General features: G+C 46.0%; 1 protein-coding gene across 8 annotated transcripts in view; it reads right to left on the bottom strand.

Annotated features, from left to right (window-relative positions):
* The window catches only part of LOC119867078 (PBX/knotted 1 homeobox 1), a 62857-nt gene that overhangs the window by 26174 nt on the left and 9472 nt on the right, over window positions 1-27211 (bottom strand). For 4 of the 8 annotated variants that reach the window (XR_005382442.1, XM_038581580.1, XM_038581584.1 and 1 more), the window contains exons 2-4: window positions 6761-6829; window positions 5136-5243; window positions 2211-2338 (exon numbers count right to left, since the gene is read on the bottom strand). Coding sequence is in view for 7 of the 8 variants with exons in the window: in XM_038581580.1 (XP_038437508.1) it covers window positions 2211-2338; window positions 5136-5186 (179 nt within the window). In the remaining variant the exon portion in view is untranslated. Of the gene's footprint in view, window positions 1-2210; window positions 2339-5086; window positions 5244-6760; window positions 6830-8307; window positions 8484-27211 lie in introns of those variants that run through there. The other 4 variants (XM_038581581.1, XM_038581586.1, XM_038581583.1 and 1 more) reach the window with 4 other exon arrangements.

The following is a 27211-nucleotide window of genomic DNA, read 5'->3' as shown; positions in this document are numbered from 1 at the left end:
TGGTAGCCATGAGCAGTCACTGCCCATTTTCCCCCAAAGCCCAGCCCCAGGCCACCACTACCGACTTTGTCCTACAGATTTGCCAGTTCTAGACATCTCGTATAAACGGAATTATACCACACGTGCCCTTTGGCATCTAGCTTCCTTAGCGTGGTGTTTCCCAGGCTCACCCAATACTTTGTTCCTTTTTGTGGCTGAATAATATTTTACTGTGTGGACAGATCAGTTTTATGTAGTTTTAAATTTTATGTTTAGATCTATACTCCAGGGATGCCTGGGTGGCTCAGCGGTTAAGCGCCTGCTCTGGGCCCACGGTGTGATCCTGGAGTCCCAGGATCGAATCCTGCATCGAGCTCCCTGCATGGAGCCTGATTCTCTGCCTGTGTCTCTGCCTCTCTCTCTCTGTGTCTCTCATGAATAAATAAATAAAATCTTTTTTTTAAAAAATAGATCTATACTCCATTTTGAGTAAACTTCCATATAAAATGTGAGATTAGGTCAAGGATCTTCCTTTAGCATATGAATGTCTAATTGTTCCAACACCGCTTGTTGGAAACTCTACCTCTACTCCAAGAAACTGTGTTTGTGCCTTGGTCAAAGATCAAATAAATCATGTTTTTGTACATCTACTTCTGGACTCTATCAGTGACACTGATCCTATGCCTTCACCACCATCACCACGTCCTCGTTACTGTAATACCATACATAGTACATCTCAAAATCCAACTTTGTTCTTTGTTTTCAACGCTGTTTTAGCAAGTCTAGCTCTTTTGCCTTCCGTATAAAATTAGAATTAACTCGTCCATATGTACAAAAATATCCTGCTAAGGCTTTAATTGGAATTGTGGTAAATCTACAAGTCAATTTTAAGAGAAAGGACATCTTTACTATGTTGACCCTTTCAAACCATGAATATGGTGTGTCTCACCATTAATATAGGTTTTCTTTGATTGTTGCATTGGCATTCTAGTTTTTCAGCATAAAGTTTCTGTGTTTTGTTAGATTTATACCTAAATTTTTTGGAGCTTTTGTAAATAGTATTGTCTTTTTAAATTTCAGCTTCTAATTGTATATCACTCATATAGAAATGGGATTGGTGGGCAGCCCCAGTGGCACAGCAGTTTAGTGCCACCTGCAGCCCGGGGTGTGATCCTGGAGACCCGGGATTGAGTCCCATGTCGGGCTCCCTGCATGGAGCCTGCTTCTCCCTCTGCCTGTGTCTCTGCCTCGCTCTCTGTGTGTGTCTCTCTCATGAATAAATAAATAAAATCTTAAAAAAAAAAAGAAAGAAAGAAATGGGATTGGTAGCTCTTGTAATCTGTGACCTTATTAAACTTACTTAAGTAGTTCTGGGAGTTTTTCGGTAATCCTTGGGATTTTCTACATAGACAATTATGTTGTTTGTACACAGAGCCAGTTTTATTTCTTCCTTTCTAATCTGGTATCCCTTTTCTATAAGTAAGAAAAGTGCCTTACTGCACTGGCTAGGACTTTCATTACGGCGGTGTGAATGGGTTGAGTCAGGGTGGACATCTCTGCTTATGCCCAAGCTCGGAGGAAAACAGTCTTTGGCCATTAACTATGATGAGAACTATAGACCTTTTGAGGTTGCCTTTCATCAGGTCAGGGAAGTTTTCCTCTATTGCCACTCTGCTGACAGTTTTTAATCATAATTAGCTGCTGACTTTTGTCAAATGCTTTCCTGTGTCATTTGGTATGATCATGTTGTGGGCCTCACTGGTTGACTGTTTGACTAGTGAATCAGTTTTGAGTTCGTGGGATAGATTCCACTTGGTCAGTGTATGTTATTCTTTCTATGTGCTGCTGGATTTAATATTTGATTAGTGATTTTTATGCTTAAGTTCATGAGGCACACCGGTGTGTATTTTTCTTTTTTGTATTGTCTTTATCTGGCTTTAGTACCAGAGTGATGTATTGGGAAGCATTCTCTCTTCCTTTACGGGATTCTCCAGTAAAACTACCCTGGCCTAAAGGTTTCTTTTTACAAGATTGACTAAAACATAGATTTCTATTCCAAAGCTTTTAAGGTATTAGGAGTAACATCTTAACTTGACAAACTTCTCACTCCAGTGGTTATCACCTACTTCCCTACCCTGCCTACCTAATAGTTCTAGTATATTCCATTTAACAAGGTTCTCTACTCCTGTTATTCCTGCTAAAAACCCACATGCATCACATCTCATTGCTACCTATAAATGGCCTGCTTGTCTGCATCCATTGGCGTCTGGGACCCCACGGGTGGAGGGCTCACTCCTTCCACATCAGGTTCAGAGCAGTTGGGATCTTGCTCCGTTTTTAACTCTGTTACTACTTGCATCTGTGAAGGGAGGAGGAGAATTTGGTTACTAAACACAACATAAACTGCTACTACGTACTCTATTCTCAAACAGAAACAAATGCAACAGAAATGGTAAATTGCTACACAGCGGGATGACTGGCAATAGTACATAAAAATGCTACCAACAAAACTCCTTTGAATTTAATAGGCTTTGAAAATGGCTACAACAAAGGTCAAATTTCCAAATTATCTTGAAAACCGAGAGGACCAGTATCCGAGAAATGCTTATGATTTTCAAAAATATACTACGACACAGTGCTGAAGGCAAGTGGCACACAAATAATCTCTCTCTAGATCCTCACACTAACACTGCAGTAAGAGAAATACACACAAATAGCTCAAACTCTTGTGACAGAAACCACTCAGACCCTACATTCTATTCAGGACAGGGCTGAAATTCTCCCCATCTACTCTTTAATTTCAGGAATACATAAGCTATACAAATTTTGAGGAAAAAAGTCATATTCAGAAGGCAAAGACAGCTGTGTTTAAAGAAACAGTATTAAAAGATATTATCAGTTAAGTTGCTTTAAACTAGCTACTTGATTCCTAACTTAGGTGAAAGGTATCTAAATCCTTAAACATAAGGAATTCGGTTTACAGAAAGAAATCTCAAATTGCTGCAGGAACCTTATAATTACCCATGAGCAGATCACCAGCCCCCTGAACTCCTCAGGACCAGGACCCACCTACCCACCCCCGGCTGCCACAACCCCGTCCCTCGAGGAAGAAGCCGGGTGCAGGCACTCAAGGGAAGGGGCTTATCCGCATGTACCCTGAGAGCCTGCAACCTGGCATGAACCCCGCCCTGACAGCCGGGGGTGGGTGCAAGCCAAGGGGGGAGCCCTGCAGTGTAGGCCCTAGCACCGCCCTTGCCTCTCGGATGGTCCAGCTGTGCATGAATACCTGCGTCCCACTGCCCGTAGACGGTGCCGTGGGCCTGGGAGATCTCTCTCTCTCCCTCTCTCTCTCTTTCTCTCTCTCTCATAAACACAAAACACTGAAGCAGCTAACAAAAGCCCAATCAAACACAACCTTTCAGGAGGGAAATCTGAAAGAGCCTTAAAAGATTTATTCCAAAAAAAAAAAAAAAAAAAAATTCCAGGGTGTGTGTGTGTGTGTGTGTGTGTGTGTGTGTGTTTAAATGATTGTGAAAAAAGAGAATCCTAAAGTCCAACTTCAGAGGAGTGGCCAAGTGAATGGGGCACATCTATACTGCAGAACAGTAAATGTTCAAAGCACCGTGGACAAGGACTTTTCCACATCAAGGGAAAGCGCTTAGCTATTAAAAGTGAGGCTCTTTCCGTCCTTGTGCCTGGCCCTGCCCAGGACACAGAGCTGCCAGCAGGGGATCTGTGCAACACAGGAGAATAAGGATCAGTGAAGGGAGGGAGGACTAGAGGCAGGTGGCAGGTGGGAGGGAGGAGGCTACGGTGGTGACCAGGGCAGGCAGGGCAGTCTTCAACAGGAAGCAATGGAAGCACAGACAGCAGGACTGGAGGGCCCTGACCAAACTGCTGCTTGAGGGAAGAGCCAGCGCCAAGGCCACAGGACAGGGATCCCCAGAAGCGGGGTGCTGAGGGGTGGACCAGGGCAATGCAGGGTCCACAAGGCAGGGCTCAGCCGGGGGGAGGAGGACAACACTAGCTTTGCATTTTTGAAAAAAAAAAAAATCACTTGGAACTCTCAGAGGACCTCCAGGGACAGAGAGCAGGCTGAAAAGGACCCCCACCCCTCAATTCCTATGAGAAGCTAAGACACTTAAACATTTTTTAAAACCCAACAACAACAACAAGCCAACAAAAACAAATTCTGTGTAACAGAACCAAACCAGGAATGCACAAAACTGGCCACTGCGGAAAGACACAACAGAAGAGGGAGGCAGCCTGAGGTCCCAGGCGCCACCTGGAACCTCACTGATGCTGGGCGGTGACCTCATTTGGGTAAGTCCACCTGGCCTTTTAGTGATCCAGCTCACTAATACCTTCATGTAGGGCGAAAAGAGAGCCTCTGCGCACTCTCTGACCGCCTCCTGACTACAGGAAGCAGGAAGCAAAGCCTGGAAGGTCTTCAATGGAAGGAGCTCCAGGGCTCAGAGTCAGAGGAGGAGTGGCCCGCATTCTGAACACACTGAGCATCCCAAGACCTCAGGTGTCCCCCGAGAGTTCCCAGGCCTGGGCTGAGCTCCCCGCTTCCCCTCCTCCCCAATTCCTTCAAGGCACAGAACATGAAACACCCAGACCTTCACTGCAGCTGCAAGGAGAATCAAGTCCACGGACAGTGGAAGGGCAGGCAAGAGGCCACCCACACTCTATCAGAGGAAGCTGTCCGGGCACAGCCACACAACGTGAGGGACAGCACAGCAACTAGGCCGCCCAGAGCGTTGGGACAGGCCCCTCCGCCGCTCACACCTGGGGAGGGGGAACCCCATGGTTCCTGCTCAGGTCAGCAACCAGTCATCTGGCTTTCATCAATACCCAGTTTTTCTTTAAAAAGTAACAACCCTCACTCACACAGACATCAAAAAGGTAAATTTCCCAAAGACTATGACTTAGGGGAGTCAGAATTACTGGCAACTTGGTATCCCTTGAAGAAATGATTTGAATAACTCTACAGCTACCCTTTCTGAGATCAACATATAATAAATGCATCATATGCTTAAAATTGACCTCGCAACTTCACGGAAACTGAATTATAAATATATAAAGCACTGGTCGTGTTTAGTACCCGATCCATCGACTGTATTTAGAATGCAGAACAAAGCTCAGGCGCTCACTTGTTGCCCATCTTGATAGCTGTCTATGCTTAATGTCTGTGTAGCCATCATGGTTAATGAGTTTTATAACAAAACATCAAATCATCTTGAGTCAAAAGCAAATGGTGTCTGGGGAAACAAAAGCAGAAAAGTGTCCGTTAATCACTGCAGAGCATCTCTGGTCCCCCTTATTCCATAGCATGCATACGCTTCGTAAAAATGCATATTTTCGCACGGAGAGGAAAAAACCACCCTGATGCGTCATAAGCCAACCCCCTCAGCGTGACCAATTTACACTTGCACTGGGCCCTGACTTGTCTTCACGTTTTGTAGCCATCCAGATTTATTCACCCACTCACCCAACAAATATCTAGTAACTGTCTACACACGCAGGGCACTGCTCCGACCCGGGGTGCAACATGAGTAGGCGAGGCTCTGCTCTCCTGGGGAAGGCCACGTAGCTCCTGCACTGACTCAGGGTGGGCGAGCGGCGCCCCCTGCTGTGTGACGAGGCACCCCTTCTGGGCAGGAGCCCTGGCCCAGAGCCCCCGGGCACTGGGAGGTCGGGGACACCCGGTGGACACATGGGAACCACACAGGGCACTCTCCTAACACCCGTATGTAGGAGGAGATGGAAATAATGCCTCGTGTCCTTGACGACAAGGCAAAGCTTCAAATTAAGACTAATTTGAGTGGGGGCTACGCAGAGCACCCCCCCAAGCACCCCCCATCGGAGCACCCGCAATGTGGCACAGGGAACCAGTCAGGTCCCGGTGTGACAGTCCGGGCTGTGCTGAGAAGGTCATAAAGTCAAGGGCAGCTATTCACCTGTTCGCTAGCTGACAGTCACGGGGGGAAGGGGTCACGGGGGAAGGGGTGCTGCGGGAGACCATGCTCAGGGGGAGAAACCCAGCCCGAGACTAGCGGCCAGGGAAGGAGGGAGAAGCAGGTCCCGAGGCACAGCTGTACGGAACAAGGTGCCAAGCCCACGACCAGGGGCAGCGGTGGCCGGAAAAGCCAGTCCAGCTCCTAAATGCTTCGGCATCTTGACCCCCTCGGCGCTCACACTCACCCCGGGGCAGGGTCCCGGGGCTGCTTGACCCTGGGGAGCCCAAGTAACTGGCCAGAGGCACAGCTGGCCAGGCTGTCACGGGAGCCAAGGGCTGCCCACCTGCCCGGGGAGCCAGCAGGATGTGGGGACAAACGGGGTCACCCTCCTTCCTTCAGCAGATGCCCCTGTCTTAGGTACCATCCTGTGTGCCCATGGAGCACAAGCTCCAGCCCAGACTGGCACACACAGGTCGTGGGGGAGGGGGAGGCACACCCCGGCCCCCTTACACGCGGCTGTCAGGAAGGGATGAGATGTGGACAAGCAGGCAGGGACAGAGAATTCGGGGCGGGGGGGTGGGGGGAAGGTCGGGACGGTGCCTGCAGGAGACCCCCGGGGGCAGGGGGGCTAGCGTGACCTGGCAGGGTGCTGAAGAAGGGGAGGGTAAGGGAGCAGGGGGCACAGGACCAGGTCCCACAGACTCTCATGGGGGGACAGGGACCCGTGGGAGAGTCTGAGCAGAAGGGGGACGTGACAGGGACACACAGAGGACAAGTGTGCAGTGCTGCGCAGGCAGGGGCCCGTGCGGGGTTCCCACCTGAGCCACGGGCAGAGCAGAGCCGCATGTCCCAAAATGGAGCAGATGGAGAGGAGCAGGTTCTGCGGCCTGGGAGGAGAAAGCAAGAGTTGGGACATTTTAGGTTTGAGATGCTTCTCATACAAATTCTGAACCAATGAGACGGTACCAGAAATGCAAACCTGGTGACCACCAGGGTACGGCTGGTACGAGCCGGGGCTGAACAGTTCCCCAGGAGAGAGCCGAAGCCCAGCCCCTAGTCCTTGCAAATGGGACCTTCTCTAGAAAAAGGGTCTTTACACATGGAATTATATGAAGGATCTTAAAGTGAGACTATCCTGCATTTAGGGGAGGCCCTAAATCCAATGACTGGTGTCCTCTAAGAGTGAGGAGAGGAAGATCTGAGACACACAGAGGGGACCGCCACGTGAAGACAGAAGCCAGCCCCAAGCCAAGGACTCCTAGAGCTACCGGGAGCTGAGAGAGGCAGGAAGGACCTTCCCCTAAACCTTCACATTCTGGGTTGACTGTAGGTTCTGGCCGAGACCAGAAAAGATGTATCTGTTGTTTTTGTCCATCCAGCTTGTGGGACTTTGTGCCAGCAGCCCCAGGACACTGAGACAGTGGGCAGAGCGTCCAGCCCGGGAGAGGCCACCCGGGGAGAGGGCGCAGGCCATGTAAGGGTCAGGAGGTTGGGAAATCAGGGCCCCCAGCACAGAATGGGGAGCAGCCAGCAGGGCAAGAACAGAACCAAGTGGTGCCACTGATGCCAGCGGAGGAGGTGGATGGAGGAGGGGGTGTCAGTCACACCCGTGCAGCTGCCCACGGCCATGGGGACCTGCAGGGGTGTGTCCGTGGGCCGGGCAGAGGAGGACCTGACGGGAGCAGGCAGGAGAGAGGGCAGGACGTGGCAAGCCCGAGGCTGGGAAGTGAACCATGTGGAGTCATGACTGAAGGTGCCCCCTCTGCCCCTGGCACCCCCAACTCTGTCACCTCCTAATGGTCTCTGTCTTCACCAAAAGCTGCCCCTCCTCCTAGCATCTTGCCTTCCCCTCCACCCCAGGGCAGTGACTCCAACCAGCATTCCCCACGACCTTGACCACAGCAGCGGCTCACGGGAACCTCTGGCCTCACCCTCCTCCCCTCCACTGTCCACTTTTCAGAAATGCAAACCTGGTGAAAACCCCAGGAGGTCAAGTCGTGGGCAGCAGCGCCCTGGCCAGCGCTCTCCTACTGGGAGCTGTGCCAACAGTCAGAGGGCACCACACTACTTCCTCCCCCTGCCTGGTGCTCCCGCTGCCTGGCAGTTCTGCTGGAACACTCGGGCCTTTTCTGGGCGCGGCCCGCACGTGACTACTCCTCATCCCCATCATCATCCCCAGCGTCTGCCCAGTGGCTCGCCCACACCAGCCCTGCACATCTCTCCTGGGGCCTCACGTCCAGCCTCTGCTCAGTCCTGTGGTGCCTCGTGGTTTCCTTCCTCTACATGGTCCTTAAGGGTCAAGGACCTTGTCCTGCTGTGTCCCCAACAACCAGCACCGTCTCTGATCACGACGCACAGAGCTCACCATCCACAGCATGGTCTGGATGGCGGCTCACGCCAGCTCCGCCTGCCCCGGTGCCCACATCAACTGGCTGTGCTTTCAACCTCTTCTGGTCTCTATTACTGTCACTTTTGTGGCTGCTGGCAGGAAGGGTCCCGTCCCAAGGCCAGGCTCTGGCTGAGTCATCCTAGGCCTACAGAGGGCAGGGCAGCCACAGGCTCACCAGGCTGGTTTAACAGTCACTGGAAGAGCAGCAGAGGCTTTGTGGGAGGAGCTAAGTCCCCAGTACCCGAGTCATCCAGAGTCATCCGATACTCCATGGGAAAGCCACCCTGGCAAACGGAACATCTATGAACCGACGGGCAGACTGGAAAGTAACTTGATTACACACCTTTACCTTCTCGGCCGCAGAGACGTCAGGTAAGCGCACCTGTGTCGGGGGCTGCTTCCACATTTGTGCTATTTAACCCCGTACAGATGCAGCGGGAGGTGCGAGCGCCACCTTACCCAGAAGGCAACCCAGACCAGGGGACGTGCCCAGAAAGTGATGGGGCCCCCCAGGAGATGGCCTGGGTTGCCAGGGGCTCGCGTGCTCAGAGCTGCACGGCGGGAGCGGAGCTCTCCCTCCATCAGCCATCTGAAGGTCTGAGACCATTCAAAGTGGAAAAGAAAATATTTTATAAAACTTCCACTTAAAGAATAGGCAGGGGCAGCCCAGGTGGCTCAGCGGGTTAGCGCTGCCTACAGCCCAGGGCGTGATCCTAGAGACCCGGGATCGAGTCCCGCATCAGGCTCCCTGCATGGAGCCTGCTTCTCCCTCTGCCTGGGCCTCTCTCTCTCTCTCTCTGTCTCTCATGAATAAATAAAATCAAATCTTTAAAATAAAAAAAAATAAAAAACACACACAAACAGAGCCATAGATGCACAGCTCACCTACATACACATGACAGGTGCAGTACATGCACACACTGGCCCAGCCCTGTCCACTGAGAGGCTTGAGAAGCAGTGACACCCAGTAGCAACTAGCACTTAGTATCCAGATCTTGGCTGATAAATATCAATCCCCAGTACAAAGAATCAGGGCTCCTTAGAGAAGTGGCTGATTTGATCCTAGGGCTGGAACAGGGAAAGGACAAGATGAGCCTGGAACCTGTGCTCAAAAAATCATGGGGACTGTGGACAAACCAGCTTGCAGAAGCTCTCACTGGCCAAAAGTGGGACAACGTGAGCAATGAAGTATGATAGTAATTGGGAGTAAAACAAGAATCTGTTGAGTCCAATAAGATACCTAGGAATAAACCTACCCAAAGAGGTGAAAGACCTATACTCTGAAAACTATAAAACACTGATCAAGGAAATTGAAGATGACACAAAGATACGGAAAAACATTCCATCCTCATGGATTGGAAGAGCAAGCATCGTTAAAATGTCCAGAGTACCCAAAGCAATCTACACAGTTAATGCAATCCCTATCAAATACCAACAGAACTTTTCAAAGAACTAGAACAAACAAGCCTAAAATTTGCATGGCACCACATCTTTTGATCCCCCAAAACCAAAGGGATGTTGAAAAAGAAAACCAAAGTTGGTGGCATCACAATCCCACACTTTAAGCTGTATTATTAAGTTGTAATCATCAAGACAGTATGGTACTAGCACAGAAATAGATACATAGATCAACAGAACAGAAAACCCAAAAATGAACCCACAACTTTATGGTCAATTAATCTTCAGCCAAGCAGGAAATAATTATCCCAGGGAAAAAAGATATTCTCTTCAACAAACAGTGTTGGGAAAACCACAGAAGAATGAGGGACGCCTGTGTGGTTCAGTGGTTGAGCGTCTGCCTTTGGGTCAGGCCATAATTCTGGAGTCCCGGGATCAAGTCCCGCATCAGGCTCCCTGCATGGAGCCTGCCTCTCCTCTCTCTGCCTGTGTCTCTGCCTCTCTCTCTCTCTCTCTCTGTCTCCCCCTGTCTCTCGTAAATAAATAAAATCTTGAAAAAAAATGAAAGAAATTGGACCACTATCCTACACCATACACAAAAATAAATTCAACATGGGTTAAAGACCTAAATGTCAGACCTGAAACCATAAAAAAACCTAGAAGAGAGCACAGGGAGTAATTTCTCTGACATCTGCCATAACATGTTTCTAGATATATCTCCTGAGATAAGGGAAACAAAAGCAAAAGTAAACTACTGGGATTTCATCAAAATAAAAAGCTTCTTCACAGCAAAAGAAACAAAACCAAAAAAAAAAAAAAAAACCAAAAAAAAAAAAAAAGAAACAAAACCAAAAGGCAACCTACAGAATGGGAGAAGATATTTGCAAATGACATATCTTAAAAAGGTTTAATGTCTAAAATAGTTGAAGAACTTATAAAACTCAACACCCAAAAACAAATAACCAAATTAAAAATGGGAAGACAGGGATCCCTAGGTGGCGCAGCGGTTTGGCGCCTGCCTTTGGCCCAGGGCACGATCCTGGAGACCCGGGATCGAATCCCACATCGGGCTCCCAGTGCATGGAGCCTGCTTCTCCCTCTGCCTATGTCTCTGCCTCTCTCTCTCTCTCTCTCTGTGTGACTATCATAAATAAATAAAAATTAAAAAAAAAATGGGAAGACATGAACAGACATTTCCCCAAAGAAGACATCCAGATGGCCAACAGACACACGAAGAGATGCTCAACATCACTTATTGTCAGGAAAATACAAATCAATACCACAATGAGAAGCCACCTCACACCTATCAGAATGGCTAAACTCAACAACACAAGAAAGAAGAGGTGTTGGCGAGGACGCAGAGAAAGGGGAACCCCCTTGCACTGTTGGTGGGGGCAGACTGGTGCGGCCACTCTGGAAAACAGTATGGAGGGTCCTCAGAAAGTTAAAAATAGAGCTGTCCTACTAATCCAGCAAATGCACCTCTGAGTATTTACCCCCCAAAATACAAAAACACTAATTCAAGAAGACTTAAGATGAAGAAGGAGTAGAGGACCCTAACTTTGGTCCCTGGAATTCAGCTCAATAGTTACCAAATCATTCTGAACACCTGCAAAATCAACCGGAGATCTGAGAAAAGAATTGCTGCAGTTTTACCAATAGAAAAGCAACTGCTTTTTGCAAGGTAGGAGGTTTAGAGACCTGAATCGGAGGCCATATATGGGAAGCTAAACCGCAGGGGTAGGGAGCCTCTGAAAGCCGCTACTGGAAAGTGTTAGAAGCAGTGAACACAAAAATCAGAACTTTTGTAGTCTTCCTGAAAGGTGATCATAGGGATGGGATCCCAGGTGGGTCAGTGTCATCTCAGGGCCCCCGGGGTCACAAAAAGAACAAGAGTGACGGGCACTGAGGAGGGTACTTGATGGAATGAACACTGGGTGTTATATGTATATATATGTATATAACCCCACCTGGGCTGCCCAACTTTTTTTTTTTTTTTTTTTAAATTCAATTTGCCGGGCAGCCCGGGTGGCTCAGCGGTTGAACATCTGCCTTCAGCCCCACGGTGTGATCCTGGGGACCCAGGATCGAGTCCCACGTCGAGCTCCCTGCATGGAGCCTGCTCCTCCCTCTGCCTGTGTCTCTGCCTCTCTCTCTCTCTCTCTCTGTGTCTCTCATGAAAAAATAAATAAAATCTTAAAAAAAAAAAAAGTCATGGTTTCAGGGCCATGAGATCGAATTTTGCAATAGGCTCCTCACTCAGTGGAGTCTGGTGGAGATTCTTTTTCCCTTTCTGTCTCTGTCTATGCCTCCCCCCGCCCCAATAAATAATCTTTACACTCTGAAAAAAATATAATACCTACCTAAAGTGTTGTTATAAGTACTAAATGCTAGCATTTGCAAAATGTTTAGTTGAGCATTTGGCATGTAGAAGGTATCCAGTAAATGTTGGCTACGTTGATTGGACCACCAATCTACAGAAACACTGTTCTCTGTCAGAATTATAATAGTTGGAAAGTATTTATTGTCTCTTCATTTTTGCTCAGTTTAAATCATGATAAAGTAAAATCTCATATTGAAAAAAAACAAAAACAAAAAACGAAAGCACCCAACGGTGGCAGAGTTCCTAGGCATCAGAGCGGGGATCCGGCTAGGTGTGGCCATAAAGCAGAACTGAGGCCCTGAGGGGTGACCCTCTCCCGGCAGGGGCCCAACAGGGACAGACCGTGGCGGGACCCCCCTCCCTGCCCTGGGAGGAGAGAGCAGGAGCACACAGCAGGGGTCTGCAAAGTTCAGAGACTCCAAGGGTGGGGGGGGGGGGGAATGTTCCTGCCTGAGATAGAAATGCTCCCCAGGTAAACACAGGGAGTAAAGAGTGATTCTGTGGGGACTCACGAAGAGTGGGGGGATGGAGATCGGGGTGCCACCTCTTTCATCCCCACCTGGTTCCTGAGCCACCCTCACTGAGCCCGGCTCCCCCAGCAGGCTCCCCCAGCAACCGGGGTGCAATCCCCAGGGGCACAGACACCTGAGAATCAGGGCAACAGGGCCCTCCCCCAGAAGACCAGCAGGGACTTCAGGCTGATACCAAGTTAATTAATTATGCAGAATTGCAAAACTCCAGCTCTCAGGGGAACAGTATATAGCATTTGTGGGTTTTTTCTTATGATTCTTTAGTCTTTCAGTTTTAGATTTTATTTCTTTTTAGCTATTTTCTTATTTTATCAATTTTTAAGTCTTTTTTCTTTTCTACATTTACATGTCTTTTTTTTCCACTTTTTGCTTCCTTTCCTTGTATTCAATTTTATTTTTGTATATATGTAAGTTTCTCTTTCTTTCCTATTTTGGGATCTAGTTGCTTCTAACAACAAACTAAAATACACCCAGGATCTAGTTTATTGTTCTGTTCAACTTCTTGTTTGATTTTATTCTTGTTTTTTTGTGTTTTTGTTTTTGGATTTTTGGGGTTTTCTGGGTTTCTGTTCTCTTCTGATTTGTTTAGTGTGTATTTTTCTGGTATCATAGTTGCTATTTTGTATTTTCTCTCTTTCATCTATTCTTTTCTGGACAAATGACAAGATGAAAGAACTCACCCTAAAAGCGAGAACAAGAGGCAGTACTCACTGCCAGGGATTTAGTCAATATGGATATAACTAAGAGGTCAGAACTAGAATTCAAAACATTATGATTATGAAGATACTAACTGGGCTTGAAAAAAAGCATAGAAGACACTAGAGAATCCCTTACTGGAGAAATAAAAGAACTAAAATCTAATGGTCAAAATCAAAAAGGCTATTATTGAGATACAATAAAAAATGGAGGCTCTAACTGATAGGATAAATGAAGCAGAAGAAAAAAAATCAGTGATATAGAAGACAAAATGATGAAGAATAAGGAATCGGAGAAAGAGAGAGATAGTATAAAGTGAAACAATATGGAATAACTGGGGTCCCAGAGGAAGCAAAGTGGGGCAGAAGGATTATTTGAACAAATTATAGCTGAAAACTTCCCTAATCTGAGGAAGGAAACAGGCATTCAATTCCAGGAGGCACAGAGGACCTCCCCTCCCTTAAAATCAATAAAAATAGGTCAACACCTCAACATTTAATAGTGAAGCTTGCAAATCTCAGATACAAAGAGAAAATCACAAAAGCAGCTCAGGACAAGAGGTCCTTAACCTACAAGCATTGAAACATAAGGCTGGCAGCAGAGCTGTCCGCAGAGACCTGGCAGGCTAGAAAGGACTGGTATGATATATTCAGGGGCTAAATGAGAAAAATACGCAGCAAACAATAGTTTTTCCAACAAGGCTGTCCTTCATAACAGAAAGAGAAATAAAGAGCTTCCAGGACAAGAACACCAGGATGGCTCAGTGGTTGAGTGTCTGCCTTTGGCTCGGGGCATGATCCGGGAGTCACCAGATCGAGTCCCACATTGGGCACCCCACAGGAAGCCTGCTTCTCCCTCTGCCTGTGTCTTTACCTCTCTCTGTGTGTGTGTCTCATGAATAAATAAATAAAATCTAAAAAAAATTTTTTTTAATTATTTTTTTTATTTTATTTATTATTTATGATAGTCACAGAGAGAGAGAGAGAGAGAGAGAGAGGCAGAGACACAGGCAGAGGGAGAAGCAGGCTCCATGCACTGGGAGCCCGACGTGGGATTCGATCCCAGGTCTCCAGGATCGCGCCCTGGGCCAAAGGCAGGCGCTAAACCGCTGCGCCACCCAGGGATCCCAATTTTTTTTTTTAAAGAGCTTCCGGGACAAATGAAACTAAAAGAATTTGTGATCACTAAACCAGGTCTGCAAGAAATATTAAAGGGGATCCTTTGGGCAAAGAAAGAGCCCAAAAGTAACAATGACCAGAAAGGAACAGAGACAATGCACAGAAACAGTAACTTTACAAGTAATACTTTGTATCTTTCAATAATTACTCTGAATGTAAATGGGCTAAATGCTCCAATCAAAAGACACAGGGTATCAGATTGGATTAAAAAAAAAAAAAAAAAAGGCCCACTGATATGCTGTCTACAAGGTGTGTTTAGACCCAAAGACACCTCTAGATTGACCGTGAGGGGGTGGAGAACCATACTAATGGACATCAAAAGAAAGCTGGGGTAGCCATCCATATATCAGACAAACTAGACTTTATTATTTTTTAAGATTTTATTTATTTATTCATGGGAGACACAGAGAGAGAGAGAGAGAGAGAAAGAGAGAGGTAGAGACACAGGCAGAGGGAGAAGCAGGCTCCATGCGGGGAGCCCGATGCGGGACTCGATCCCAGGTCTCCAGGATCACGCCCTGGGCTGAAGACAGCGCTAAAGCACTGAGACACCTGGCCTGCCCTAAACCAAAGATTGTAATAAGAGACGAAGAAGGACACCATATCATAATAAAAGGATCTACCAACAAGAAGACCTAACAGTGTATATATTTTGCCTCTAACTTGGGAGCAGCCAATTATATAAACCAAGCAATAACAAAATTTAGGGGTACCTGGGAGCCTCAGTGGTTGAGCATCAATTCTTTTCAGGTTCTCTGAAAGAATTAATTAGATTGATAAACCCTTAGATAGACTTATCAAAAAGAAAAGAGAAAGGACTCAAATAAGTAAAATTATGAATGAAAAAGGAGAGATCACAACCAACACTGAAGAAATACAATGATAAGAACATAGTATAAACAACCATATGCAAACAATTTAGACAATTTGGAAGAAATGGTTGCACTCCTAGAGACGTATAAACTACCTAGAGATGTATAAACTACCAAAACCGAAACAGGAAGAAATATAAAACCTGAATAGACCCATAACCAGCCAGGAAATTGAAGCAGTCATCAAAAATCTCCCAACAAACAGGAGTCTAGAGTCAGATAACTTTTCAGGGGAACTCTACCAAACATTTTAAAGAATTAATACCTATTCTTCTGAAGATGTCTCAAAAAATAGAAATGGAAGGAAAACTTCCAAACTCTTTCTATGAGGCCAGCATTACCTTGATCCCAAAACTAGACAAAGACACCCACCCCAGAAACAAAAAATTACAGACCAATATCCCTGATGAATATGGATACCAAAATTCTCACCAATAGGATCCAACAGTACATTAAAAGTATTATTCACCACAACCAAGTGGGATTTATTCCTGGGCTGCAAGGGTGGTTCAACAGCCACAAATCAATGTGATACACTGCACTAATAAAGGGCAAGAACCATTCGATCCTGTCAATAGATGAAGAAAAAATATTTGACAAAGCACAGTGTCCTTTCTTCATTAAAATTCTTCACAGCATAGGGAAAGAGGGAACCATCTTGAAATCATAAAAACCATCTATGAAAAGCCCACAGCAAATATCATTCTCAATGGGGAAAAACAGAATTTTTCCAAGGTCAGGAACACAACAGGGATGTTCACTTTCACCACTGATGTTCAAAATAGTACTAGAAGTCCTAAGCTCAGCAATCAGACAACAAAAAGAAATAAAAGACATCTAAATGGGCCAAGAAGTCAAACTCTCAAAAAAAAAAAAAAAAAAAGTCAAACTCTCACTCTTTGCAGATGACATGATATTCTATGTTGAGTAATCAAAAGACTCCACCTAAAAATTGCTAGAACTCATACAGGAATTCAACAAAGTGACAGGACACAAAATCAATGCACAGAAACCAGTTGCATTTCTATACACTAACAGTGAGACAGAAGAAAGAGAAATTAAGGAATTGACCTCATTTACAACTGCACCAAAAACACTAAGATACCTAGGAATAAACCTAACTAAAGAGGTAAAGGAAAGATCTGTACTATGAAACTTATAAAACACTTATGAAAGAAATTGAAGAGGACACAAAGAGATGGGAAAACATTCCATGCTTATGCATTGGAAGGATAAATATTGTTAGAATGTCTATGCTACCCAGAGCGATCTATACATTTGATGCAATCTCTATCAAAATACCACTAACATTTTTCACAGAGCTGCAACAAATAATCCTAAGATTTGTATGGAACCAAAAAGACCCCAAAGAGCCAAAGGAATGTTGAAAAACAAAACCAGGGCAGCCTGGGTGGCTCAGCAGTTTAGCACTGCCTTCAGCCTGGGGCATGATCCCGGAGACCCGGGATCGAGTCCCGTGTCAGGCTCCCTACATGGAGCCTGTTTCTCCCTCTGCCTGAGTCTCTGCCCCACTCCGTCTCTCTCATGAGTAAATAAATAAAATCTTAAAAACAAAAACAAAAACAAACCTGATGGCATCACAATGTCTGACTTGAAGCTGTATTACAAAGCTGTGATCATCAAGACAGTATGGTCCTGGCACATAAATAGACACAGAGATTAATGGAACAGAATAGAGAACCTAGAAATGGACCCTCAACTCTATGGTCAACTCATCTTCGACAAAGCAAGAAAGAATATCCACTGGAAAAAAGACAGTGTCTTCAACAAACGGTGTTAGAAAAACTGGACAGCCACATGCAGAATGAAACTGGAAACTTATTTTGTGTAAGAAACTTTTTCTTACACAAAATAAACTCAAAATGGGTTAAAGACCTAAATGTGAGACAGGAAACCATGAAAATCCTAGAACACAGGCCACAACCTCTGTGACCTCAGCTACAGCAACTTCTTGCTAGACATGGCTTCCAAGGCAAGGGAAACAAAGCCAAAACGAACTACTGGGACTTCATCAAGATAATAAGCCTTTGCACAGCTAAGGACACAGTTGACAAAGCCAAGACAACCTACAGAATGGGAGAAGATATTTGCAAATGTCTTAGCAGATAAAAGGCTAGTACGCAAAAATCTATAAAGAACTTTATCAAACCCAACACCCAAAAAACAAATAATCCAGTCAAGAGAGGGACAGAAGACATGAATAGACATTTCTCCAAAGAACACGTACGCATGGCCAACAGACCCATGAAAAAATGCTTAACATCACTTGACATCAGGGAAATACACATCAAACCACAATGAGAGGGACGCCCGGTGGCTGACTGGTTGAGTGCCTGCCTTCAGCCCAGGCTGTGATCCTGGAGTCCCGGGATCGAGTCCCGCCTCGGGCTCCCCGCAGGGAGCCTGCTTCTCCCTCTGCCTGTGGCTCTGCCTCTCTCTCTGTGTCTCATGAATAAATAAATAAATAATCTTTAAAAAGAGAGAGAGAGAGAGAAGCAGGAACCACCGGATGTGCCCACTACAAGAGCTGTAAGAGGCGATGCAGGGGCTGCCAACCTCGCGGGAGGGCCGCTCACCGGTGAGAAGCACCTTTGTTTTGAGGAGCGAGGGCCGCAGTGTGTAGGGATGTGGTCACAACACCCAGAACTTACTTTACATGCTCAACAGGCACACACAGCCAAACAAACCGTGGGCAGACCAACAACTGCTGAATCCAGGAGGTAGGGGATCTCCCTTCTACTCTTAACCTTTATGTCTCAAAATGTCCATTGTAAATATTGGAGGAAAGTCAGAATTTTATCTCAAAACCAGGGATTTGCAGTCCTCTCTATCAAAACTGGTTACAACTTCAAGGTCTGACATTATCAGTACACCCATTGTAAATGGAAAATTTGACATCTGTGCCCAAAGCTTTGAAAACATGTGCTCCCTCTACAATAGGATATCATGCAGGGAATTCTTTAAAGGGGGTGGGGGGTGGGAAACTCCCTCTGTTGAGTAAAAACAGGGGCAGAGCAGGAAGGGGCCGAACATTCGCGCAGACAGGACACCACAGAACCGGAGGAAGGAGCCAGCAGGTGGCGCCGTTGACCCAAGAGGCCCAAAGGCGCCCTGAGCCCACAGGCAGCACGGTCCCCTGCAGGGGCCACCTGCCACTGTGTTGCCCCTAACTTGCGGAGCCCCCCTCCACATCCCACTGCCCAGCACAGCGCTCCACCAGCGCTAGGTACTAACGCTGGCCCGTAGCCGCAAGCAGCCAGGCACGCGGCTCCCCGCACCACTTCTTGGGCTCAGGAGGAGGCTGCCAGCCGAGCCAGGCCCAAGCCACGATCTGGGCGCCCAAGGGAAAGCCACCATTCACTGGGAACTAAACGACAGGCATCCGACCCAAGGATGGGCAGTCAGCAAGCTCATCTGTAGCAAAACCTGCTTTGTGGGCAGCCCGGGTGGCTCAGCGGTTTAGCTCCCTGCCTTCAGCCCGGGGCCTGATCCTGGAGACCTGGGATCGAGTCCCATGTCGGGCTCCCCGCAGGGAGCCTGCTTCTCCCTCTGCCTGTGGTTCTGCCTCTCTCTGTGTGTCTCTCATGAAAAAATAAAATAAAATAATAAAATAAAAATACCTGCTTTGTTAAGCAGTATGTAAAAACCAAGGCTAACATGAGATTTAGAAAATCAATCAGTTCTTATCTCTTCTCACCATTACACAGAAAAATAAATTCCTCTTATGTTCAAACTTACACAACACTGTCTTCACTTAACATTACACAGAGCTCTAAGATGCAACTCAAAGAATTGCCAGTCCGATGTACTTACAATATCATGGTTTCAAAGGGTTTGATGTAGTTTTTATCTATCTCTTTTAAAAGTTTCATCCAATAAAAAAAAGACACACCATTTTTTTAAAAGATTTTATTATTTATTTATGTGACAGAGAGAGAGAGAGACAAAGATAGTGACAGAGATAGTTAGAGAGAGCATGAGCAGGGAGGGGAGGGAGAAGCAGGGTCCCCGCTGAGCAGGGAGCCCAACACAGGGCTCGATCCCAGGACCCCGGGATCATGACCTGAGCTGAAGGCAGACACTTCATGATTGAGCCACCCAGGCACTCTGAAAAGGGGACACATCATTTACTGAAGTTGCTACTTTGGTGCCCTTTCAAGAGTTCTAGCCGGACTAGTACAGATGAAGAAAACACAATTTTCCAATCTCCATGTACAGAAATATTAAAACTCACTAGTAATTAAAGAAATACAAATTTTTAAATAATAATCCTTTTTCATCTAGCAATTATTACATTTAAATAAGAGTCCCACACTTCCCTAGCAAAGATGAAGTGACACCTGGAATCCTGAAGGAGTCCTGGGACTCAGGAACTGTGTAACTGGTCTGGAGAGCAATCTGACCATAAACACATTTAGCCAAAAACCAGGTCACAGTCTTCTCAAAATCAACCTAAGAGGGATCCCTGGGTGGCGCAGCGGTTTGGCGCCTGCCTTTGGCCCGGGGCATGATCCTGGAGACCTGGGATCGAGTCCCACGTCGGGCTCCCTGCATGGAGCCTGCTTCTCCCTCTGCCTGTGTCTCTGCCTCTCTCTCTCTCTCTGTGACTATCATAAATAAATAAATAAAAATTTAAAAAAAATCAACCTAAGAATATAATGTTAGTGTTGTGACCTTAAAGGTGGACAAAAATACGAAACATGGTCCAAATCCGATAGGCAGGCATTTTACTGTTTTCCATGCGTTCCTGTCCAGGTGGATGGGAAGAGTAAGTTTAGTTTTTCAGAAAAGGAGAGATATAAACAGATTGTTTGAATTCCACCAAGTGGTGAAGTGTTTTGTGCTCTGACCAGGTGGACGAATCAGGGAAGACACTGCATGTGGGGTGGAAGGTGGGCCTGTCTTCTCTTGTCACCCCAGCCACAGCCCCCTAGCTGAGGTGGGGCTCCCACAAGGGAGCTCCTGCGGGTCTGAGAAGATTCAATGATGGCTTTGGACAAGGGGGTTGTTCAGCCCTGTGAAGATTTAGATTTTAATTTTTTTTAATTTTTATTTATGATAGTCAGAGAGAGAGAGAGAGAGAGAGAGAGAGGCAGAGACATAGGCAGAGGGAGAAGCAGGCTCCATGCACCGGGAGCCTGACGTGGGATTCGATCCCGGGTCTCCAGGATCGCGCCCTGGGCCAAAGGCAGGCGCCAAACCGCTGCGCCACCCAGGGATCCCAGATTTTAATATTTTTATGTTAAGCTTCAGAATAAAACATGTATTTGACTTTATTTAAGGTATTTGTAGTATTTAAGAAAATTTGGCAAATTAATCTCACATTTTAGCCTTGACTCTTCATTTAAAGTATGCAATAGGGAACCTGGGTGGCTCAGTGGGTTCAGCATCCTACTCTTAGTTTTGGCTCAGGTCATGACCCCAGGGTCATGGGACTGAGCCCTGCATCAGCTCCCTGCTCAACGGGAAGCCTGTTTCTCCCTCTCCCTTTGCCTGTTGCTCTCCCTGCTTGCTCTTTCTGTCAAATAAATAAAATCCTTAAAAAAATTTTTGTTAAATAACCTCTTTTTGATGCTCAAAAGCCTCAAAGGCCTAAAAACTCACAGAAGAAAAGCTAGATGCTAACAATGTTTTTTAGCCACCTTAAGAAAAAGTGGAAACAGGGATCCCTGGGTGGCGCAGCGGTTTGGCGCCTGCCTTTGGCCCAGGGCGCGATCCTGGAGACCCAGGATCGAGTCCCACATCGGGCTCCCGGTGCATGGAGCCTGCTTCTCCCTCTGCCTGTGTCTCTGCCTCTCTCTCTCTCTCTGTGACTATCATAAATAAATAAAAATTAAAAAAAAAAAAATTTAAGAAAAAGTGGAAACAGAACCTACATGTCATCCACAGAGGAATGGTGAAATCAACTATAGTCACCTGTCATCAATCATTAACAGGATGGTCACATCCAAGAGCCGCCTGGAAAGGGCTCCCAGCAACCTGTGCAGTGGAAAGGGAGGGCATACATTTGCTGTGCATTCATTCAGTCGGCATATTTAGGGACAGTCTTCTCTGGTTCTAAATGCTGGGGATGGAGCAGAAACAAAAACAAGGTTCCTGCTGTCAAGACACAATTTTTTTAACAATGTCAAAAAGGTATTTATGGATTAATCTAGGGAGAGGAGACATCTCTCTAGGACCAGGTGACCCCATCTAAGAACACGGGGCCCCCTCCCACGTCCCTTATGAAGTTGGGTGGTCTCTGTGGAGGTCTTCTGTATTCTTGGCTAGATTTATTCCTAAATATCTTGTGGCTTTTCTCACTACTGTCAAAAGTATACCATTGTTATTATATGCTTTCTGGTGGACTGCTGGATAAGAAACGCCCCCAGTTTGTGCGCACTAACCTCGTACCTGCCAACTTTGCTTGGCCTGCCTCTCCTTCTGGTAGTTCATGGAGAGACCAGTTGTTCTTGGCACATGCAGTCCCAATCAAGATTCCTGTTGTTTTTGAGAAACTCAAGAGGCCTATTCTAAAAATGCATATGGGAGAATAAAGGTCCATGAATAGCCAAATCACTCTTGAAAGGTTTAAGAAACACCAACTTCCAAAACCTCCTACAGAGCCAGAGTAACAACCAAACGTGGGTAATGGCACAAGACCAAATAAACAGGCCAATGGAACAGAAGAAATAAGACCTGAGATTTGCCAAGGCTTGAAGTAGTAACAAAAATGCACAAAACTTTGCAATTTTGATGCTTTTACAAAAATCTCAGAACTCAGTCAATTCCTGTAAAATGCTGGCAAAACTGGTTTTGGCACTACTCTCCAAGGACGCTACTTATCAACCATGTGCTCTCTTGTTCAGCCACGGGCACCTTGACTCTTTTTTTTTTTTTTTTTTTAATTTACTTATGATAGTCACACAGAGAGAGAGAGAGAGAGAGAGAGAGAGGGGCAGAGAGACAGGCAGAGGGAGAAGCAGGCTCCATGCACCAGGAGCCCGATGTGGGATTCGATCCCGGGTCTCCAGGATCGCACCCTGGGCCAAAGGCAGGCGCCAAACCGCTGAGCCACCCAGGGATCCCGGCACCTTGACTCTTGATGACCAAGCTGGTTATGGTTAAGGCAGAAGCACTCAAAAGATAAAATCGCTACCGATTTGGAAGGACACTGTCTCAAAGCTCTGTGTCATAGTCCTATTTATATAGTCCATGCCAATGCATGGATGCATGGGAAATTTGTCCTAAGAGGCTCACTCTTCATTTTGTACAAAGGGTAGAAAAGGGAAAATGAGAGAAGAAATATCAGCTAAATGTCTACTCCATATGTCAAGACCTCTGTGAGACACTTTTAAAACATACCCCTGGGTGCCTGGGTGGCTCAGTGGTTAAGCATCTGCCTTCAGCTCAGGGCATGAGCCTAGGGTCCCAGGATCGAGTCCTGCATCAGGCTCCCCATAGGGAGCCTGCTTCTCCCTCTGCCTCTCTCTCTCTCTGTGTTGTGTCTCTCGTGAATAAATAAAATCTTAAAATATATATATATATATATATTTATTTATTTATTTATTTATTTATTTATTTATTTATGTATCCCCTAATGCACTGACTCTTCACATTGAGATGCAGGGTCTTTGTCCCCAGCTCTTAAATCTGGGTTGACCTTAGTGACTCACTCGGAACAAGAAGGCAGTGGAAATGATTTGAGAAAAGTCCTCCCGAAGTACTTCAGCCCTCAGCCAGCCTGAGTCTTCCCAGCTCAGGACCCAAACACTGTGGGGCAGAGACAGGCCGTTTCCACTGTAGCCCTTTCTCAAATTCCTGATCCACACAGCCACAAGCATAATGAAATGGTTGCTTTCTGGAGTGATCGGGTTCACACTAGTGGTTAATCAGAACACTCTGGTAGATCATTTATAACAGGGTCCTCAGATGTGAAATCCCCTTGTGAGGTCAGTCTGGCTCTGAAGCCCTGCTGTGTCTTTGACACATTATCTCTGAGAATACGATAACCCTGGTTCTAACAGAACTGTAGAACTCGCAGGCAAATCAGTACAGTATCTGGTAACCTGTGCAACTTTGATGCCTACAATGTTAAGTTCATGAATCCAATCTATGAATTATGGTGTCATTCAAAATGGGAAAGACTGAGCGTGGAGGAAGGCGCAGATCCATGGGCACACAGGAATGCCTTTCAATCCCAGCCAGGATGTAATGCTTGATGCTGCCCACATGCGTAACTGCTCTGCAAACATTAACGAGAGTCAAAAGAGAGTGACAGCCTGGTGCTTAGGTGTAGAAGTGGCACCTCCCACAGTCATGGTTTGGAAGTCAGACATCTCCAAAATACCGTTAAGACGAATTACTGAAAAGGAAAGAACTTCTTCCTCATGCCTCATCAACACATACAAAAAATATCCGATGTAGCAAAAAGTATATGGTAGCAAGTGAAGGATTCTTGACACTACTCGTGAGCATATAAGGGTTAAAATGCTGGGTGACAAAGACTCTAATTGCAACTGTGAAGATTATTTTCCAGAATTTCACTTTGGAGAAAAGTCATCTAGCTTTGATTCAACAAGTTTACTGAAACAATCACTGAGGAGGGGGTGAAGGACCCCTCCCCCCCAAGTCTCCATTTCCTGACCTCCCAGCAATGCTTCCAGATGTTTCTCCCATGGCCACTCTTCCCAACCCCTACCGCACCCCAACCCCAAAGTCCATCCTCCCCACTGCAGCCCCAGTGATGGGGTTCCTTAAGGCTTGCTTCTTTATGTTTTTTTTTTTTAAGATTTATTTTTATTTATTTATGATAGACATAGAGAGAGAGAGAGAGAGAGAGAGAGAGAGGCAGAGACACAGGCAGAGGGAGAAGCAGGCTCCATGCCAGGAGCCCGACACGGAACTCGATCCCGGGACTCTAGGATCGCGCCCTGGGCCAAAGGCAGGCGCGAAACCGTTGAGCCACCCAGGCATCCCCAGGCTTGCTTCTTTACCTTGAGCTATCAACTCTCAGAATAATGTGCTGGTTCCCCAGCATCCTCCAATAGTGACCAGTGAGGCTGTTTTTAGTACATTATGATCTCATGGGCTTGAACATTTAAAAAGTAAGTACAGGGATCCCTGGGTAGCGCAGCGTTTTAGCGCCTGCCTTTGGCCCAGGGCGCGATCCTGGAGACCCAGGATCGAATCCCACGTCGGGCTCCCGGTGCATGGAGCCTGCTTCTCCCTCTGCCTATGTCTCTGCCTCTCTCTCTCTCTCTCTCTGTGACTATCATAAATAAATAAAAATTTAAAAAAAAAAAAGTAAGTACAGTTTTATATAAATGTATATATTTTTTGGGATCCCTGGGTGGTGCAGCGGTTTGGCGCCTGCCTTTGGCCCAGGGCGCGATCCTGGAGACCCGGGATCGAATCCCACATAGGGCTCCCGGTGCATGGAGCCTGTTTCTCCCTCTGCCTGTGTCTCTGCCTCTCACTCTCTCTCTCTCTGTGACTATCATAAATAAATAAAAATTAAAAAAAAAAAAGTTGAGAGCAACTTAACTTTGAAAAAAAAATGTATATATTTTTTGATGTTCCAAATTATCCCATCTTTGGCCAATGCAAGCCCCTTTAGTTACCTCCTAGAGCCTTTATTTTTTTAAAAAAGATTTTATTTATTTATTCATGAGAAACAGAGAGGGGGGGTAGAGACACAGGCAGAGGGAGAAACAGGCTCCATGCAGGGAGCCCGACATGGACTCGACCCCCGGGTCTCCAGGATCAGGCCCTGGGCCGAAGGCGGCGCCAAACCGCCGAGCCACCCGGGCTGCCCATCCTAGAGCCTTTAATACACCCTGTTTCTCGATAGCTTTCTTGCTTTCAGGTAAAACAAGCTACTCCAGGCTCATTTTGTTCATTTTCTACACCAAACTCTGACTTTCCCATCCATTCATAGGGCCCTGATTCCTTTCAGTGGGAAATGATATGTAGAGACCACAATCTAGATGCCATGGGCGCTCACTGCTACTGCTTGGTCACTGTTTCTAGGCTTTTCAGAGGACACAGGAAATGTTTTCTCATTAAAAATTTTTCAAAAAAAATTTTTTTCCCAAAACACATTAACACTAATACACAATTCAAATTTGGGATTACAGGGTATTTACCTAACTACTTTGACTTCATACTTGTGTGTCTTTTCTTCACCCTGAAAACCTTGACCGTGTAACATAATGACAAATATATTTTTATCAAGTTGATGGTTGCTACAATTTATACAAAGTTTAATCGAACTCACACAATGGCTCCTAGTGTCTTTTTATTTACATGACAGAGAAAAAGCAAGCAGGGGGAGTGCCAGGCAAAGGGAGAGGGAGAAGCAGGCTCCTTGCTGAGCAGGGAGCCCAAGGCAGGGCTCAATCACAGGATCCTGGGATCATGACCTGAGCTGAAGGCAGATGCTTCACTGACTAAGCGACCCACGTGCCCCTCTAGTGTCTTTTTAAACAGATAAATCTTTAACTTCTCAATTTCATCTAAAGCTGGTCTGTAGGAGGAAGTTTTCCACCTCCAAGGTCAATTCTGGTCACTTACGTCTTCCTCATAAACCATCCACAACTCTTCAGAAGTGTTGCCAACAAATTGTATGTGGTATATTAGTTATATTATTATAACTTCAGATGTGCAGTTAGATCACCTCTGTAAATATTGCGGTCTCATTTCTTCTTAATCAGATTTGCAAAAAGCAAAAATAGATTTGTGTCTATTTTCTTTGATTTATTTTATTTTCCTGGCTTCTTGAGTTGAAAGTTGAATGCAGGGATCCCTGGGTGGTGCAGCGGTTTGGCGCCTGCCTTTGGCCCAGGGCGCGATCCTGGAGACCCGGGATCGAATCCCACGTCAGGCTCCCGGTGCATGGAGCCTGCTTCTCCCTCTGCCTCTCTCTCTCTCTCTCTCTCTCTCTCTGTGTGACTATCATAAATAAATAAATAAAAAATATTTAAAAAAAAAAAAAAAAAAGAAAGTTGAATGCATTTACTTCTTGCATTTACTTCTCTTGTTTTCTAATACATTTCGGTTATACATTTTCTTTTTCCTGAGAACTGTTCTTGCCTGATCCCATGCTTGTGGTATGTAGCCCATTCACTTATACTGTCTGAAAATAGTTTTTGATCTCCTCTTTAATCCAAGAGATATAATGAAGGGGGTCCTAACATTTTCAGGGAGTTATTCTTGGCTATCCTTTCACTCTTAAGTTCATAACTAGGGTACATTATGGTCTGAGAATCTGGCCCACAGGACTTACTTTTTGAAACTTGGGGTTTTTCTCTGTGGCCTATATGTGGTCAGTTTTGTTCCATGTTCCATGTAAATGAAGAGAATCCATATTTTAATGTTTGTTGGGTACAAATTCCTGTACATATCTATTGGCTACATTATTTTTTTTTAAGATTTATTTATTCATGAGAGACAAAGAGAAGCAGAGACATACATGGGCAGAGGGAGAAGCAGGCCCCTTGCAGGGAGCCTGATGCGGGACTTGATCCCAGGACTCTGGGATCACGACCTAAGCCAAAGGCAGATTGCTCAACCACTGAGCCACCCAGGCATCCCCCCTATTGGCCGCATTATTTAGATCCTTTGTATCAGTGGCTCTCAACTGGAGGTCATTTGGCTCCCCAGGGACATCTGGCAACGTCCAGAACCATTTCTGGCTATCACAATTAGGGAGATGGGTAGCTACTGGTATCTAGTGAGTAGAGACCAGGGATGTTGTTAAATAACCTACAGAGCACAGGGTGGCTCCCTAATAAAGAATGGTCTGGCCCCAAATGTCAACAG

This window comes from Canis lupus, chromosome 31, assembly GCF_011100685.1.
Source record: "Canis lupus familiaris isolate Mischka breed German Shepherd chromosome 31, alternate assembly UU_Cfam_GSD_1.0, whole genome shotgun sequence".
Taxonomy (NCBI): domain Eukaryota; kingdom Metazoa; phylum Chordata; class Mammalia; order Carnivora; family Canidae; genus Canis; species Canis lupus.
This window is presented reverse-complemented; position numbering and strand designations above follow the sequence as displayed.